This window comes from Choloepus didactylus, chromosome 3, assembly GCF_015220235.1.
Source record: "Choloepus didactylus isolate mChoDid1 chromosome 3, mChoDid1.pri, whole genome shotgun sequence".
NCBI classification, from domain to species: domain Eukaryota; kingdom Metazoa; phylum Chordata; class Mammalia; order Pilosa; family Megalonychidae; genus Choloepus; species Choloepus didactylus.
The window spans coordinates 158,459,212-158,478,106 of record NC_051309.1 but is presented as its reverse complement, the minus strand read 5'-3'; the positions used below and the strand labels follow the sequence as shown (position 1 = coordinate 158,478,106).

At 36.4% G+C, this 18,895-nt stretch overlaps 1 protein-coding gene across 2 annotated transcripts in view; it reads right to left on the bottom strand.

The window, feature by feature from the left end:
- Nucleotides 1–8,680: 8,680 nt before the first annotated feature.
- MMAA (metabolism of cobalamin associated A) overlaps nt 8,681–18,895 on the bottom strand; it is a 49,566-nt gene continuing 39,351 nt past the window's right edge. For both annotated transcript variants that reach the window (XM_037830749.1, XM_037830747.1), the window contains exons 5-7: nt 18,697–18,782; nt 17,409–17,558; nt 8,681–9,032 (exon numbers count right to left, since the gene is read on the bottom strand). In XM_037830749.1, the coding sequence (XP_037686677.1) occupies nt 8,745–9,032; nt 17,409–17,558; nt 18,697–18,782 (524 nt within the window). In that variant the 3' untranslated portion in view covers nt 8,681–8,744. The remainder of the gene's footprint in view (nt 9,033–17,408; nt 17,559–18,696; nt 18,783–18,895) is intronic.

Below are 18,895 nucleotides of genomic sequence, written 5' to 3'. Positions count from 1 at the left end.
GAAGTGTTTGCCTTTTAGAGAAAGTACTGAGCATATTACACAATGATTACTCTTTCCCATTCCCCTGCCAGAGACACAAGGGGATCTTTCTTAGATTTTTCACTGTGAGAATCTGGTAGGGCTCATGTAGGTAAAGTCCACAAAAGTATGAGAGTAACCCTAGACTGTGACCCCAAGGTTTTTCTCAGTCTCATACTAGTCTACATGCAGCCTCCATGTTTCTTCAAAACAACTATTTGTGTTCCTACCAGTTTATGGCACCAGTGTTCTCTGCTCCAGGTAAGCAGATCTTGGCTGTGACTCTCTGGATGTACCTGTCCCTAGATTTCTGCATGGTGGTTTGCCCTGAAAACTCAGTCTTTATGCATCCAAGAAAAGTCACTGATTTTCAGTTTGCTTTTTCCTTATGGTAAGAACAGAAGTTACGACTTCCAAGTTCTTCATATATCAGAGGTTAAGGTGGAAGTCCTCACCGCCTCCATCCTTAAAGGCTGGACTTTGACTCCTGTCTTTGGATTCTCATGAGATCTCCATATTTAAAATAAATCCATCTCCTCTTGAGTAGGCTTGAGCAGGGCAATGATAAAATCAAAGGACCCCTGACCAAAATTTATTCCCTTCTTTGAGTCACAGCTTCTTTAATTCCACAAAGGGGATGCGTAGGATAAAATAACTCTAAAATCTCCCATTAATCAAACTAGATATAAAAGAAATCATATCTAAAAGATAATGTGCTTTTTAACCATTCCTCTTCAGGCTAGTGATCATTTCCTGTTTTCAGATGCATCCTTGCTATCAACAAGAGAAAATAATAATCTAATAGGGATAAAAAGAGAAAATATGCTATTTGTAAAACTGAATTAGGAAAGAAATTTCCAGTAAATAAGAGTGTTCCAGCCATGTAAGGTGAATATAAATGACACTTGACTACATTAGCCTCACTTGTGTGTTTCAGTGATATGTTGACAATACTTATATAATTAAGCTTTTTGGTGAAGATCACATTTTTAAATACAACACACCAATAACATTTATTGTATCTCACTTTATTCCAAAATGGATTCAAGTATGTCTAATATATATTTGTCTTGTCTGCCTGTCATCCTACTTTCCTCTGTGACTAGCAACCCACTTATTTTGGGTAACTGGTCTTCCCCCTACTCCAAGCGGTGCCAGTGAAAGCAGTCAAACAGTAAACCCACACCTCTTGGCCACGGAGGTGGACATGGGACCTGTCAAGGAGGCCCATCAGAGTGCTTCCCCCAAGACTTTCAGAATTGGACCTATAGAGATAGGGGAAGTCTTTCCTCTGAGCTGAGTGCTGCTGGTTGCCACATCTCCAGCTATTTGGAAGAACCTGAGAGAATGAGGTAAAATGCAAAGAGGAAGCGATAAAACATGGAGAATCCTAGCTTCGTTTGTGTAGCTGAAGCTTGCTGCCTCTCCCTATATGATTAGGTGAGCCAATAAATTCTCCTTTTTCCCAAATTAGTAAGATTCTGTCATTTCTAGCTGAGTCCTGGCTAATGTAGACACTGATATCAAGTGTTTTTGTTTTGTTTTTTAATGTCTAAAAGATTAACTTCAAGCATAAGTAGAAAAATCTCCTGGGAAAAATACCTTTAGGTACCTTTCTCCAAAAGAACAAAATGTAAGATGTTAAATTGTAGAAGAAAAATCTTAAAGTTAAAAAATGTATTTATTATATAATTATGTATAATAATTCCCTTATCTACTCTATACCACAGAAGAATCTATAAATGAAGATAATACCTGTCACTATGTGTCTGCTTATATGTACCACTTTATTATCTGCCACTGAACTGAACATTTTGTAATTCAAAGTTACCAATTTTTCTGGGGAAAGAAAGCATTCAATATGTTATAACTGCTTTTGTGCCACTTCAGTATTTTGTTATCCAACTTACCACCAATGACAACAAAAATTAATAACGGTGAAGTTCTATAAGCTTCATGGGGCAGGAATTATCACTAACTATTCACTTCAAGAGGGAAGAAAATGTAAAGTCCATAAATTTAATAACAAACTAACTAAACTACTACAGTGGAAAGAACTAAAAAATAGATTAAAATCTCCTTCCAAGCTCTCGGGAGCTAAGATGGCAGCATAGAGAGGAGGGGAAGACTGCTAGTCCCCCCCTGGAACAATTCATAAATGACCAAAAAACTAGTAAATAACCTGGAATAACTGCAGGGAGACAAACGTGACTGTCCACTCATCATCCACCAACCTGAATTGGGAGGAATGCCTGAGATCACAGCATAAAATCTGTAAGTAAAACTGCGGACCCATGCCGAGAGCTGAGAGCCAAGAGTGGAGAGCCAAGAGCCCCTTCCTCATGGAAGCCTTGTGGTGCTAGAAAGCAGCACTCTCTCAGCCCAGCTCCAACTGGGGTTTTAATGTTAACTGCTCAATACAGACAGCAAATCATCAACAAGCAGACAGAGGCTTTTGGTGACAACTGACCTTGGGAGAGTCGGGGGACATATCTGTCTCAGGACGGGGAGCCCAGAGGATCAGGTGCTATCTCTGGGTGATGGGTGAACCTGGGAGATTTTCTGTCCCTTTTTCTGTGGAGAAAACCTCAGCCGTTTTCAGCCTGCAGCTCTTTGCAGTAAAGACAGCCTCAGCCATTTTAAAATCAAAACACTTTGATCAGCAAAGTCAGAGAAATAAAGAACTTATTGATATGCAGATAACCTCTCTGGAGGGGGCATAGCTTCCCAAGAGGAAAGGGAGGGGCCCAGCTCTACTGCCACCTTTCCGGAACCAGACTCCAAAGCCTGGGGGAGGAGAGCCACAGGCCACACCCTCTTACACAGGCGGTGACAGGCTGACAGGTGCACCTGCTGGGCAGAAAAGCACAGGTGTATCAATTCTCTAAGAAAAACCATCAGGGAAACCAGATACTGAGTATTTCCTCCTTCTGTGACCTGAGCCTGTTCTTGTCTGGGAAAACCTGATTGGGGTGGCCTAGGAGGTCAGATGCCTAGACAACAGAAAACTACAACCTACACTAAGAAAAATGAAGCTATGGCCCAGCCAAAGGAACAAACGTACACTATAACTGAGATACAGGAATTTAAACAACTAATGCTAAATCAATTCAAAAAGTTTAGAGAATATTTCGCAAAAGAGATAGAAGCTGTAAAGAAAACACTGGGCATACATAAGGTAGATACACAAGAGATGAAAGACACAATGGAAACATACAACAGCAGATCTCAACAGGCAGAAGAAAACACTCAAGAACTGGCGAACAAAACACCTGAAAGCCTACACGCAAAGGAGCAGATGGAGAAAAGAATGAAAAAATATGAGCAATGTCTCCGGGAACTTAAAGATGAAACAAAGTACAAGAATGTACATATCATTGGTGTCCCAGAAGGAGAAGAGAAGGGAAAAGGGGCAGAGGCAATAATAGAGGAAATAGTCAATGAAAATTTCCCATCTCTTATGAAAGACATAAAATTACAGATCCAATAAGGGTAGCGTACTCCAAACAGAATAGATCTGAATAGGGCTACGCCAAGACACTTAATAATCAGGTTATCAAATGTCAAAGACAAAGAGAGAATCCTGAAAGCTGCAAGAGAAAAACAATCCATCACATACAAAGGAAGCTTAATAAGACTCTGTGCAGATCTCTCAGCAGAAACCATGGAGGCAAGAAGGAAGTGGTGTGATATATTTAAGATACTGAAAGAGAAAAACCGCCAACCAAGAATCCTATATCCAGCAAAGCTGTCCTTCAAATATGAGGGAGAGCTCAAAATATTTTCCAACAAACAATGAGAGACTTTGTGAACAAGATACCCACCCTACAGGAAATACTAAAGGGAGCACTACAGAGTGATAGGAGAAGACAGGAGTGCATGGTTTGGAACACAATTTTGGGAGATGGTAGCACAGCAATGTAAGTACACTGAACAAAGACAACTATGAATATGGTTGAGAGAGGAAGGTTGGGAGCATGTGAGACACCAGAATAAAGGAGGAAAGAGAAAGAATGGGACTGTGTAACTCAGTGAAATCTAGAGTGTTCAACAATTGTGATAAAATGTACAAACATGTTCTTTTACAAGGGAGAACAAGCAAATGTCAACCTTGCAAGGTGTTAAAAATGGGGAGGCATTGGGGGAGGGATGCAATCAATGTAAACTAGAGACTGTAACTAACAGAATCATTGTATTATGCTTCCTTTAATGTAACAAAGGTGATACACCAAGGTAAATGCAGATAAGAGGGGGGGAAAGGGGAGGCATGTTAGACACTTGACATTCGTGGTGTTGTCTGACTCTTTACTCTACTTTGATTTAAGGTTACTTTTCCTTTTGCTACTTCCTAGCTGTCACTTTTTTCCTCTTTCTTTTGTCTCTCTACCTTCTTTGACTCTCCCTCCTGCCTTGTGGAAGAAGTGTAGATGCCCTTATAGAGATAGTGGTGAAGGTGGTGAACACATAAATATGTGACCATACAGAGAACCATAGATTGTTTACTTAGAATGGAATGTATGGTGTGTGAACAAAACCATCTTAAAAAAAAAAAAATGGGTTGATGACAAAACCTCAAGGGCAATATGCTGAGTGAAATAAGCCAGACACATAAGGACAAATATTGCAGGGTCTCACTGATAAGAATTAATTATAATATGTAAACTCATAGATATGAAATATAAGGTACCAAGATACAGGACAATGCTTAAGAATGGGGAGTGGTTGCTTAGTATGAGCAGAATGTTCAACTAGGATGAACTTAAATGTTTGGAAATGAACAGAGGTGTCGGTAGCAAGATGTGAGAATAACTAACAGTGCCGAATGGCACGTGAATGAGGTGGAAAGGGGAAGGAAGCTCAGAGTCATATATGTCACCAGAAGGAAAGTTGGAGGTCAAAAGATGGGAATGTATAAAACTGAATCCTATGGTGGGCAATGTCCATGATTAACTGTACAAATATTAGAAAAACTCTTCCATGAACCAGAACAAATGTATGACAATACAACTAGAAGTTAGTAATAGAGGGGCATATAGGGAAGAAATATATTCCTATTGCAAACTATATACTAGAGTTAGCAGTATTTCAACATTCTTTCATAAACAGTAACAAATGTACTATATCAACACTATGAGTCAACAATTGAGGGGGTTGGTTAGGGATATGGGAGGATTCGAGTTTCCTTTTTTTTTTTTTCTTTTTACATTTTTCACTTTATTTTTTGTCTGGAGTAATGAAAATGTTCTAAAAATTGAACAAAAATTAAGTGCAGTGATGGATGCACAGCTGTATCAGGGTACCAGGGGCAATTGATTGTACACTTTGGATCTTTGGATAATTGTATGGTATCTGAACAATCCCAATAAAAATTAAAAAAAAAAAAAGAATCTTTTTCCAAGTGTTCTTTTTCAAGGAGAATTTTGACTGTTCATCATTTTCTTAGCCTTATCTGAGTAACAATGCTGAGATAGTGAATATTGGTACCACCTCTCATTCTAATGAATTACAGTGGTACCCCAAGATATACCTGCTTGGGTTATGAGAATTCAACTTAATGAGGAGTTTCATAAAGTCTGGCTTAGGAAGCATTTAAGTTTATAAAGACCCACATGGATTGCTCAGGCTTCACAAGCAGCCAAGCTCCACCTACTGCCCAAATGTATGGAACATACGAGTTACTTCTCAGAGGTATGGTTTACTAGTTTTTAGCAGTAGCATCCTGACTTCTATGTGGGCAATTTACTGAATGAATTTTCAGTGTTGGGCTTTATTTTTGCATTAATAGTTGAATTACATAAATACTGAATATCTTAGGTATATTCTGTTCATTTGCTACTGTCTTCAGTGTTGACTGGGCAAAAGTGACAAGAGCTTAGGGAAAGCAGGTAAGTAGTCATGATACAGAGTCATTAACAAAGAGAAGATGTCTTCTCAGGTTGTATTGTGATAGCTAATCTGAACTACTGAAAAAACTTCAGTCATTTTAATGAGATTGGTATCGTTTTAGGATTAAGGTGTGTCAATTTTGGAGTTCAGGAACATAGCACATTTTTCCTACCTACAGAAATTAATAGTAATTATATTTTTCACAAAGAAAAAACCCTATGAGGTTTTTTCAGGAAAGGATTATCCTTGTAAAATGGAGGGAGACTGTAATTCATTTAATCATTCCAACAACCTTATGTGTAGGTACTAATTATTATTAAACAAATACTTAGCACTACAATATAGTAGGGAGGTACAGTATGTATATTAACTAAACAACACTGGGTGGACACTATTGTCATCTCCATTTTAGAGTGAAGAAACAGAAGCAGAGGGAGATTAAGTAATTTGGTCAATCTGGAATTAAATTATACTAGTCCGTTTTGCAGAACAAAGAATAAAGTGTCTGTGTATAATACTTATAACAATACCTATCAATTACTGAGTGCTAAGCACTCTACATACAATTTCCATTTAATTCTTTCAACAACTCTGTAAGGTAGCTATTATTACCTTAATTTTACAAATAAGGAAACTGTTGCCCATATGTAGAAGAAACAACTTGCCCCAAATCATATAGCTAACTAGTAAGAGAGTTGGGACCTCAACCTACTTGTGTCTAACCCCAAACCTTCGCTTTTAACCAGTTCAGGGGTCTGGCACAGATGGGACAAAAGGGGTGGCATGGCATTTTTGAGTATAACAAAAGGGAGCATGGATTTCAAAACAAAAGGAAGGTCAAAAATATATCACTAAATCATACTGCATCCAATAAACTGAGTAACAAAAATGAAAACTATCTTAGAAATTGATCTATAAATCATAGCCAATGGTAATAATAATAACAATATAAGGAAGACAAAGGGTTTTTCTAATGATTTTTATGACTATATAACATTTAAAAGTAGCTGCAAACAGAAGAAATGCAGCTAAATTTAGGGTTAACAATGCAGAAAGAGAAAGAAAGAAAGAACGCATGCATGCATGCTAGTGCAGTCTCCACTGGTATTTTAGATTGTATCACAAATGACAGGAGGTTTGCTACTCCCTGTGTAATAGTTTACTAAGGCAAATTACAAAATTCCTTCTCTGGAAGTTTTTGAAAACCAGTCTCCCATTTAATACAATCGTTTAATGGTGGTCCTTTCTGAAGTTAGAACAATTGACTAGATAGATAACTCTTCCAATTTTCTCTCAACCCTCAAATAAGATATAGGTATGCCAATACCACAAATCTTTTTTAAAATGTAAGACAGAATGTTTGTTAAAATAATACTGCAGAAAACTGATTTAAGATAGTAGATAAAGTAACAATGAAAGCTGGCATATTATGTAAAATACTCTACAGTGTATAGAATGGAATCTGTTTAAAGTTTCTGGGAAGATATTTTAAGCAATGGAGAAATTTAAGGTTAGAAATCATCTTATTGAAATGTACATAGTTCTAACTACCACTAAATAGCATAAAATACATTCAAATAATATATTCAAAGAATTCACTAGAGCAAGTGCTTAAAAACAAACATAAAATACCATAACAAGAGCATGATGGTAGCAATAAACCATGGAAGAAAACTGAAATTTTATATATAAGGTTTAACATAACTTTAACATAATAATAATAGAAAGCAGCCTTTGAGTATTTCCTATGTACCAGGCATGATGGCTAAATAATTTTTCCTGAGTTGTCTAATCTAATCCTCATTAACCCTTTGAAGTTAATATGTCAATTCTATTTTACTGAGGAGGAAACTGAAACTTAGAGAGGTTAGGTTACTTATCCAAGCTTTCACAGCTTAAAAAGTGATTGACTTGGGTTTAAAGTTTAAACCCACAGTCCAACTCCACAGTCCAAGCTCTTAATTACTGTGCCATGCTGCCTCTGTAGAACAAACTTGTTCTTCACCATCAAGAATAAAATAGACATTTAAGATGCTAACATGAAGTGAATGGCCAAGGAGGAAGAAAACAAAAGACTTGGATAATATTCAAACAAAATAACCCAAGAATTGTTCTGATCTTACTTGGGTCTCTTGGGGTTTTTCTAATTCTTGGGGATTAATGGATCCACATTATTTGCTGCTGATTTCCCCAGTAACCTTTTGGCTCTCTTTCCTATCTGGGACAAGAGGTGTCCACAAGTCCAGGAAGTAGATTTTAAAGTTGTGTTTCGTTCACATTACTACATCATTCCAGCTGTTTTGCTACTTGCATACATGGTCATTTCAGAAATTCCCAGAATAGTTTGGTACACTAAATGTCAATCATGATTTTAAGCTCTTAGAAGCCCACTGTGTATTGCTCTGGTATCAAGTAAGACTTCAAAAATGCGGTCACTCTTGCATATGTTTTCTGGAATATCAGAGAATACAGAATAAAAGAAAGCATGTTAAGGGACATAATCTTTTCTGTCCTCAGCTTTCTCTGCTCTGGATTGAGAAAAAAGAAACTATCCTACAGGCCACCCCACCAGGGCGTAAGAATAAAAAGATATAACATCTGTAGCAAACAAGAGTTATGTTACAAATATTGTCTGACTAACCTTTGCCATCTGTATGTAACTTCCTTCAGATTTTTAAACATGGTTCACAAATAAGGAAGTCAAAGGCACCATAAAAAGATTATTGAAATTCTGAAAAGAAATTAATGAAATTACTGAAAAGATAAGCATTATAGGTGATTTTTAACATTAGAATACTTTATTAAACTATATATAAAATTATTATACAGAGTAAGTTTCATTAATCTCTGTTTTTAAAAGCTTTCAGCAAGAATTCTGCTGCTAGTCCTGGAGACATAGACCCACTGAGAACTTTTTTTTCCAAGAGAGGAATCTGTTCCCTTACTGTGGGATAGGACCTGAAATGTTCTAACACACTTTCCTGGATGAGATTCCACATCCAAACTTTCCGCTGCTTCTGTCGTTTGGCAGTCAACTCCCCACTGGCAAGCATCAGGTCCCGGAATTCTTTCATTTTATCCCACATTTCAGTGATTCCCTCTCCACTTCTGGCAGAAATACGAATTACCTATTGAAAAGGGAAGAACCGTAACTATTTTATTTAAAATGACAGAAAACCCTTTTATGAGGAACTCTGATATTTGTCAATTAACTTTTCACAGTCTAAGGAAATAGACAAGTAACAAAAATGAGAAGTTTTATAACTGTGCAAAGTAAATATACTGCAGTAACTTAGGTATCTGAGATTACTAAGTACATATTAGAAATAAGACAATGCTTCAAAGTCAAATTTTTAGCCCAGTTATTTACTTTAATTTAGGATTGCTCAGATAGTCTCAAGAGGAATCATGGAGGAATTATGAGCCAGTAATAAGGATGATAAGGGCAATGCTAGCTAAGATTCCTACAGCCTGTGTGCCAGGAAATGAAGCTGAATTGAGAAAATAGCCTCCTTCCCTATGTCAAATTTGCCTGATTCAGCAAGTGATAAGAGTTGAGCATTCAGCATCTGAATGTATAAGACAGCTCCAAACTCAAAAAAAAAAAACAATATGGTTGGAGAAAACGAGAGGTTGAAGGTAAGATATGTCATCATTGTTCTCGTAATAGTTACAGCTTATTCTTTAATAACATAGTGTACTCCTGCAGATAAAGCATCAAAATTATAGCATCACTTGTTACAGGACTTTTCAGGTATTTTTTCTTATTAAAAATAGCTTATTGAAAGTATACTTGTTGGGACTTCAAGGGAAGATGGTGGAGTAGAGTGTTCTGGGACTCAGTCCTTCCACCAAAACAACTACTAAACAGGCAGGAACTGTCTGAAACTACTATTTTGAAACTCCAGAGGCCAGAAGAACACTGTATAGTATTCAGGGAAGAGAGGGAGGAAATGCTGATAAATTATGGTAAATAACTGTAAATCACTCTCTTCCTGTTATGGCTACTGTTATGCCCACCCCCCACTCTCATGACAGGATGCTGCAGGGACTAGTCCCTGCTGCTGGTAACAGCAAGGGACAGAAAAATCCTCTTCCCCAAGGAACAGGGGTGGGCACGGCCGATCACTAATTATGGCTTTTGGTTAGGAAATTCGGATTGCTGGGTCCTGGCTCTGAGAGCAGCCATTGTTTCACTGTTTCAACCCTCCTGGAAAGGGGTAGAGACAGTGGAGATTTAAAGACACAGTGCTTCTTCAGGGCTGCGGGGGACAGTTAGCTGAAGGGCTGCACTTGCTGGACAGGCCAGGAAAGCTCCGCCTTGGGGAGCTGTCAGAGAACCTCTTAGTACCCTTGCTAACCCCCTCCACAGGGCTCTTTGGAGCCAGTCTGCACCCCCTTGGTGGATGCCTCATCCTGTTCTGGCTGGGAAATACTGACTTTGGAAAGTCCTCTTCAGGGGACCATCTCCCCAGAACTTGCTCTCCAAGAAAATACAGCTTGAGACAACAAAAGGAGTATAAAAAACTATACAGGCAGATAGTCTGCGGCAAAGGCCTGCCAGCTCCAAACACCATGGAGAGGGAGGTCTGTCTCCTGGGAAACAGGAGAACCAAACTCCTGTAAACAGGGGAATACCAAGACAACTAAAAAGCAAAAACCCAAGGACAAGACAGAGGCCCAGAAAGACAGGGAAAACCCTGCACAGACTTGTTACCACTTCCCAGAGAGAACGGCTGAAGCTCAAGATCTCTGTCTTATTGCCAGCTGGTTACAAACCAAGAGGCAGATATCCCAGGGAGTAAATCCCAGAGCTGACATTTTAAAATATTAAAATGTTCAGTGTGACACAAATGAGTACAAGAAAAACCAAGAAACAGGCAATGATAGCCCATCCAAAGGAAGAGGATAAAAATACAGCACACACCAACAGAGAAGATGAGAATATAGACATACCAAATAGTCTTTAAAAAGATAATCTTAAAATGCTTAAGGAGATAAAGGAAAGTACAGAGAAAGAACTAAAGGATATCAGGAAAACAATGAATGAACAATAGGAAAGTCTCAGTAAAGGGAAATTTTTATAAGGAACCAAATACAAATACTGGATTTGAAGACCACAATAACTGAAATGAAAAATGCCCAGGAGGGATTCAAGAGCAGAATGGAGCTGGTAGAAGAAAGAATCAGTGAACCTGAAGAAAAGATGCTTGAAATGAGTCAGGCTGAGGAGCAGAAAATAAAAAGAAATATTAAAAGAAAAAACAGCCTAAGAAAACTATGCGACACCATCAAGTGCACCAATATACACATTATGGGAGTCCCAGAAGTAGAAGAAAGAAAGGGACAGAAGGAACAGTCAAAGAAATAATGACAGAGAATTCCCTAAGCATAGCAAATGATGTGAATATGCACATCCAAGAAGCTCAGAGAACACCAAACAGGATAAACATGAAGAAAAATACACCCCATCCTCTATTGATTACACTATCAAATGCAAAAGACAAGGTGAGAGTTATGAAAGCTGCAAGAGAAAAGCAATGTGTTACATACAAGGGAATCCCATAAGATGGAGTGCCGATTTCTCATCAGAAACCATGGAGGCAAGAAGGCAGTGGGTTAAAATACTTAAAGTGCTGAAAGAAAACAACTGCCAGCGAAGAATTTTATATCTGGTGAGACTCTCTTTCAAAAATGAGGAAGAGATTAAGACATTCTCAGATAAACAAAAGCTGAGGAAGTATATTGCCACTAGACCTGCCCTATAACCGATTCTAAAGGGAATTCTTCAGACTGAAATGAAAGAACACTAGACAGTGGTTCCAAGTAGCACAAAGAAATAAAGACCTGTGGTAAAAAGTAACCATTTTGGTAATTAGAAATGCCAGTACTACTGTATTGTATTGTTTGGTATGTAACTCAACTTCTTACTTCCTACAGTTGCTAAAATGCAAATGCATAAAAATTAATAAATCTAGGTTTTTGGAAACACAATGTACAAAGATAGAAGTGGTAACAAGTACAAAAAAAGGTGTGGAGACGAGGGGATAGAAAAAGTACATGTTCATGCTATTGAAGTTAAGTTGGTATCAAATCAAATATAACTGTTATATATTTAGGAGGTTAAATTTTGACCCCATGGTAACCACAAGTAAAACAGATGAAAAACATATTCAGATAAAAATGAGAAGGCACTAAATGTGGCCCAAAACAAGTAAGCAAATAAATATAAAAGTAGGTTTTAATGGAAGTGAGGGACAAAAAAAAGGTATAAGACTTACAAAGGTTAAAGCAAAATGGCAGAAGACCTACATTATCAGTAGTAACTTTAAATGTAAATGGATTAAATTCACCAGTCAAAAGGTAGAGATTGGCAGAATGGATTAAAAAGCATTACCCAACTATATGCTGTCTGCAAGAGTCTCACCTTAAAGTCAAAGATATAAGTAGCTTGAGGATGAAAGGATGGAAAAAAATATACCATGCAAGTAGTAACTAAAAGAGAGCTGGGGTAGTCATATTAATATTGAATAAGATAGACTTTAAGTCAAAAACAGTTACGAGAGACAAAGATGGTTGTAACGTACTGATAAAGCAGAAAACTAAACATGGAGATATAATAGGTATAAATATATATTGACCTAATATATATGAAACATATGAAGCAAAATATATGAAGCAAATAGTGACAGATGTGAATGGAGAAACTGATGGTTCTACATCAGTAGTAGTAGATTTTAGCAAACCACTGTCAATAATGGATAAAATATCTAGTCAGAAGATCAATAAGGAAGTACACTAAACCAGCTAGATTCACTAAACCAGCTAGACCTGACAGACATGTATAGAATACTGCACACAACAACAGAACACACATTCTTCTCAAGTGCACAAGGATCATTCTCCAGGATACACCATATATTGGGTCACAAAACAAGTCTCAATAAATTTTTTAAAAAATTGAAATAATATAATGTACATTCTCTGAACACAACACAATGGAGCTAGAAATCAATAACAGAGGGAGAAAGGGAAAATTTATAAATATGTGGAAATTAAACATACTTTTTTTTATTTGCTGGGTTGGACTTAGAAAGGCCACATCTGAGTTCAAAAGAGGTTCTCTGGAGGTGCCTCTTAGACATAATTATAGGAAGGCTGAGCCTCCCTTTTATAGCTATAAGTTTCACAAGAACAAGCATCAAGATCAAGGGCTTGACTTATTAAGTAGGGGCTTCCTAATTTCACACAGCATATACATACTCTTACACAACCAATGGGTTAAAGAGGAAATCAGAAGCAAAATTGGGAAATCTCTTGAGGCAAATGACCATGAAAATACAACATACCAAAACTTATGGGATGCAGTGAGAGCAATGGTGAGAGGGAAATTCATAGCACTCAGTACTTTCACTAAAAAAGAAGAAAGACTTCAAATCAGAGACCTAACCTTAAAACTGGAAGAACTAGAAAAAGAAGAGCAAAATAAACCCAAAGGAAGTAGAGGAAGGAAATAACAAAGATTAGAGCAGAGATCAATGAAATAGAAAGCAAAAAACATACAAACAAACAAAAACAACAGAATCATCAAAACCAAAAAAACCCCACAAGGTGGTTCTCTGGAAAGATCAACAAAATCAATAAACCTGTAGCTAGACTGACAAAGCAAAAAAAGAGAGGCTACAAATGATGAAAACCAGAACTGAAAAGGGTGGCATTACTACTGATCCTGCTGAAATAAAAGGACCATAAGTGGATACCATGAACAACTGTATGCCAAAATATTAGATAACTTAGAAGAAATGGACAAATTCTTAGAAACACACAAACTACCTACATTGACTCAAGAAGATCTCAACAAACCAATTACTAGTAAAGAGATTGACTCAGTAATCAAAAACCTCTCAACAAACAAAATCCCAGGACCAGAAGGTTTCACAGCGGAATTCTAGCAAACATTCCAAGAAGACTTAACTCTAATTCTGTTCAAACTCTTCCAAAAAATTGAAGAGAAGGAAACACTCCCTAACTCATTCTATGAGAACATCACCCCCATACCAAAGCCAGATAAAGCTCTACAAGAAAAGAAACTACAGACCAATATCTTTTGTGAATATAGATGCAAAACTCCTCAACAAAATACTAGCAAATTGAATCCAAATGCATATTAAAAGAATTATACACCATGATCAAGTGAGATTTATCCCTGGTTTGCAAAGGTGGTTCAACACAAGAAAACCAATTAATGTAATATACCACATTCACAGAATGAATGAAAAAACCACATTCATCTCAATTGATGCAGGTGAGACATTTGACAAAATCCAGCATTCTTTCTTGATAAAAACACTTAGAATACTAGGAATAGAAGAAAACTTCCTCAACATGATAGAGGGTATATTTGAAAAGCCCACAGCTAACATCCTACTTAATGGTGAGAGACTGAAAGCTTTCCCTCTAAGATCAGGAACAAAACAAGGAAGCCCACTGTCACCAGTGTTACCAACATTGTACTGGAGGTTCCTGCCATAGAAATTTGGCAAGAAAAAAGAAATAAAAGGCATCCAAATTAGAAAGGAAGAAGTAAAACTTTCCCTATTTGTAAATATGATACTGAAAATATTCTGGAAAATCCACAACAAAGCACCCAGAGCTAACAAGTGAATTCAGCAAAGTGGTGGGGTATAAGACCAACACCCCCAAAATCAGTATTGTGTCTATACCCAAGCAATAAACAATTGGAACAAGCAATGAAGAAAAAAATTTCATTCAAAATAGCAACTAAAAGAAACAAGTATCTAGAAATAAATCTACCCAAGAATTTGAAGGACTTATACACAGAAAACTATAAAACATTGCTAAAAGAAATTTAAAAAGACCTAAATAAATGTTCATGGACTGGAAGACTAAATATCATTAAAACGTCAGTACTACCCAAAGCAATTTATAGATTCAATGCAATCCCAATCAAAATTTGAACCTCTTTTGCAGAAATGGAAAAGCCAACCATCAAATTTATACGAAAGAATAAGGAGCCCTGAATAGTTAAAGCCATTTTGAAAAAGAAGAATGAAGTTGGAGGACTTACACTTCCCAATATTAATACTTATTACAAAGCCACAATAATCAAAACAGCATGTCACTGTCACAAAGACAGACAGATGGACCAATGGAATAGAATTGAGAACCAGAAATCAATCCTCACAATTATGGCCAACTGATTTTTGACAAGGTGACAAGGACTACTCAACTGGGCAGAATAATCTCTTCAACAAATGGTGCTGGGAAAACTGGATCTCCATTTGAAAAAAAAAGGACCCTTACCTCACACCATATACAAAATCAACTCAAAATGGACTAAAGACCTAAATATAAGAGCAGGCGCTATCAAACTCCCAGAAGAAAATAGGGAAGCACGTCCAGGACCCAATGTTAGGCAATGGTTTCTTAGACTCTACACTCAAAGAACAAGCAACAAATGAAAAAATAGATAATCGGAGCCTCATCAAAATCAAAAACTTGCTCCTCAAAGGACTTTATTATGAAAGTAAAAAGACAACCTACACAATGGGAGAAAATATTTAGAGACCACATATCTGATGAAGGATTCATCTTCAGAATTTATTAATAAATCCTTCAACTTAACAACCAAAAGACAAACATCTCAATTTAAAAAATGGGCAAATGACTTGGACAGATCTCTCTCCAAAGAAGATATACAAATGGCCAGAAAGCAATGAAAAGATGCTTAATGTCATTAGCCATCTGGGAAATGCAAATCAAACCCACAGAGTTACCATTTTACACCCATTAGAATGGCTGCTATTAAAAAAAAAAACAGAAAATAACAAGTGTTGACGAGGATGTGGAGAAATAAGAATACTCATTTATTTCTGGTGGCAATGTAAAATGGTGCAGCTGCTGTGGAAGACAGTTTGATGATTCCTCAGAAAATTAAGTATAGAACTACCACATGACCCAGCAATCCCACTATTAGGTATATACCCCAAAAAACTGAAAGCAGGTGCTCAAACAGATATCTTCACATTGATGCTCATAGCAGCATTATTCACAATTGCCAAAAGATGGAAGCAACCCATATGTCCATCAACTGATGAACAGATAAATAAAATTTGATATATACATACAATAGAATGTTATTCAGCCATAAAAAGGAATGAAGACCTGATGCATGAGACAACATGGATGAGCCTTGAAGACATCCTGTTGCCAGGCACAAAAGGGCAAATATTGTGTGATCTCACTGATTTAAAACAATTAAAATAGGCAAACTCATAAGAGTCAAAATCTAGAATATAGCTTACCAGGGGACAGGATGGGGAAAGGGAATGCGAAGTTAAGGCTTAAAATGTACAGGGTTCCTATTAGGAATGATGCAAATGTTTTGGTACTGGATAGAGATGATTGCAGCACAACATTGTAAATGCAATGAATAGCACTGAAATATATATATCTGAATATGATTAAAAGGTTAAATGTTAGATTATATATAACAGAATAAAATTAAAAAAAAAAAAATCCATGGAACTATACTACACAATCAGTGAACCCTAAGTTAAACCATGGACTTTAACAGTACAATTATAAAAATGTGCTATCATCAGTTGTAACAAATGTTCCACACCAGTGCAAGGTGTTGGTGGGAGGGTGGTATATGGGAATACTGTATTTTATGCATGATTGTTCTGTAAACTCACAAATACTCTAATAAAGGAAAAAAATATTTTTAAGTATACTTGTTAAAAAGTATCACATCTATGATTTTATCAAGTATAGAAGCTTCTGTACTACTTACACAAACAGGCTGTCAATTTTCCCCAAGTGTCTTCATATAAGCAACTTCATATTTTATCAGTTCATTGACAGAACTGAATTTCTTCTACTCTGGAAAGTAGCTATGACAAGTTTTAAGTTTGTTAAAAAAGGAGTTTCTGTACTAGGAAAACACCTCTAAGAGTTTTCTTCTGGGTCCCATTTTTATGATTTTCTTTGGCTAAAATATTTATAAAAATCTATTAGTGGAAAATGTTCTAAAATTGACCGTGGTGACAGTTGCAGTATACACATTAAATGAGTGGATTGTCTGGTATTTGACATGTATATCAATAAAGCTGTTTAAAAAAAAAAAGTATCACATCACAAACTTTCTGTCTTACTCAAACTCCATTATAAATAACCAGATCATTAACTGCTCCATAATCTTAAGGATGTCTCCTTTTGGAATGGATTTGCTACCACTTTTGACTGGCTCAAATCAAGCATTAAGCAACCTAATCTATCACCTCACATCTGGTTTTTGACATCTAGTGGTTGAAGGATTATATTTAAAATTATGACTACACACTCTGGCTCTGTCATAATTTTAAAAATTGTAATCTTCACATATAAGCAAGGATTGATTACATGTCTAGCTTGGGATTTCCATTCTCTCTTATAATGTGCACAGTCCACCCAGGATGAAAGATGTAGAATGGCAAGCTAACCTTTGGTCTCCAGACTTCTGAACGTTTGCGGAGTAATTTCAGTGCACTCGTATACTCCGCTTGTATCCTTCGAGCTGGCACAGTCAAGTCTCCATCAGATTTAGTTATAGCCACCAGATCTGCCATCTCAATTATACCCCTTTTGATACCCTAAAGAGAAAAGGGGGGAAATTTGAATTCTCAAAAACATTTAATTTAATCATGACTAGCGTTAAACGGGACAACCAGTCAATGCTAAGATTTTTAAAGTATACACTTCATTACCTAACTTTTTCTCAGCATCTTCTTAAACACTGGGTGCCAGGAATCACAATTGCTCAACAGAAATTACTCAAAAGCACTGGGTTTTGGGAATAGGAAGGTCATCTGTTATATCTCTTCCAAGTTTAGAGACTAACATGTTGAAATACATTCAGAATTAGAGTAACTATATCGGCATGAGACAAGACAAGTTCACACTGTCTCATGGTAGATTCCACTTCTCATGAGCTAACATCGCAGACTGTAAAACCATCCATCGTTAAGGTGTTTAAAAAGAAAACACATCACTAACATTTGCATTTCTAGAAATAAAATTTTTGAAACTTTCTTTCAATGTATATAGTGTTTTGTTTTCAAATTCTACTTGAGGAAAAATAACCTGCTGGCTAAAAATGCCCCTATCTCTTGATTTAAATTATGTTGCATAAAAATACTAGACATAAAGGATGAAATCCAAAAACCAAACTTTATTTGTGAAATACAGATTTTTTTCATCTAAGATTAATTTTTTTTCCAAATATTTTTAATCTCAACTTTCAACAATTAAATCTTAATGGCTAATGTTTCTAAATCACAGCATCTTGTCTATTGTAAGTATTTTAAAATTATACAAATGAAAGAGAGGTTAGTAAGAATCTTATTTTTAAATACACAAAATTATGATAGTGGGATCCCAGCTAAAAACAAAGTAGTATCTTACGATACATGAACCAAGTATACTACAAACACCTATTCAACAGTGGTATCATTTCACTGGCACTGTTCATATATTCCACTCATTCCCAAATTACAGGTGGAAAACTCTAAGTTACATTATTAGTTTAAGGTTATACATTCTATCACTATAAGTTGGGATAAAATTATAGAGAATCTACCTTTCACTCAGGTATTTTAGCCACTGTAAACTAATATTTTCTTCTCTATACTTTTATCCACTTAATTTACAAAAACACAACACTGGAAACCTGTACTTTCAGGGCTGTATACTTTGCATTTTAGAATTAAAAAAAAATCAGAAAACAATTACCTGCAATTCATCTCCTCCTGCTGGTGGCAGTAGTAAAACAAACATGTCAGCCATGTCAGCAACAGCAAACTCTGATTGACCCACACCTGAAATTTTAAATCACAACCATACACTAAAATATTCATAGTTCTTAGACTTTCTCAACTACATTAACCATCATTTCCATTCCACTTCATTCACTCAGATACATGGTCACACA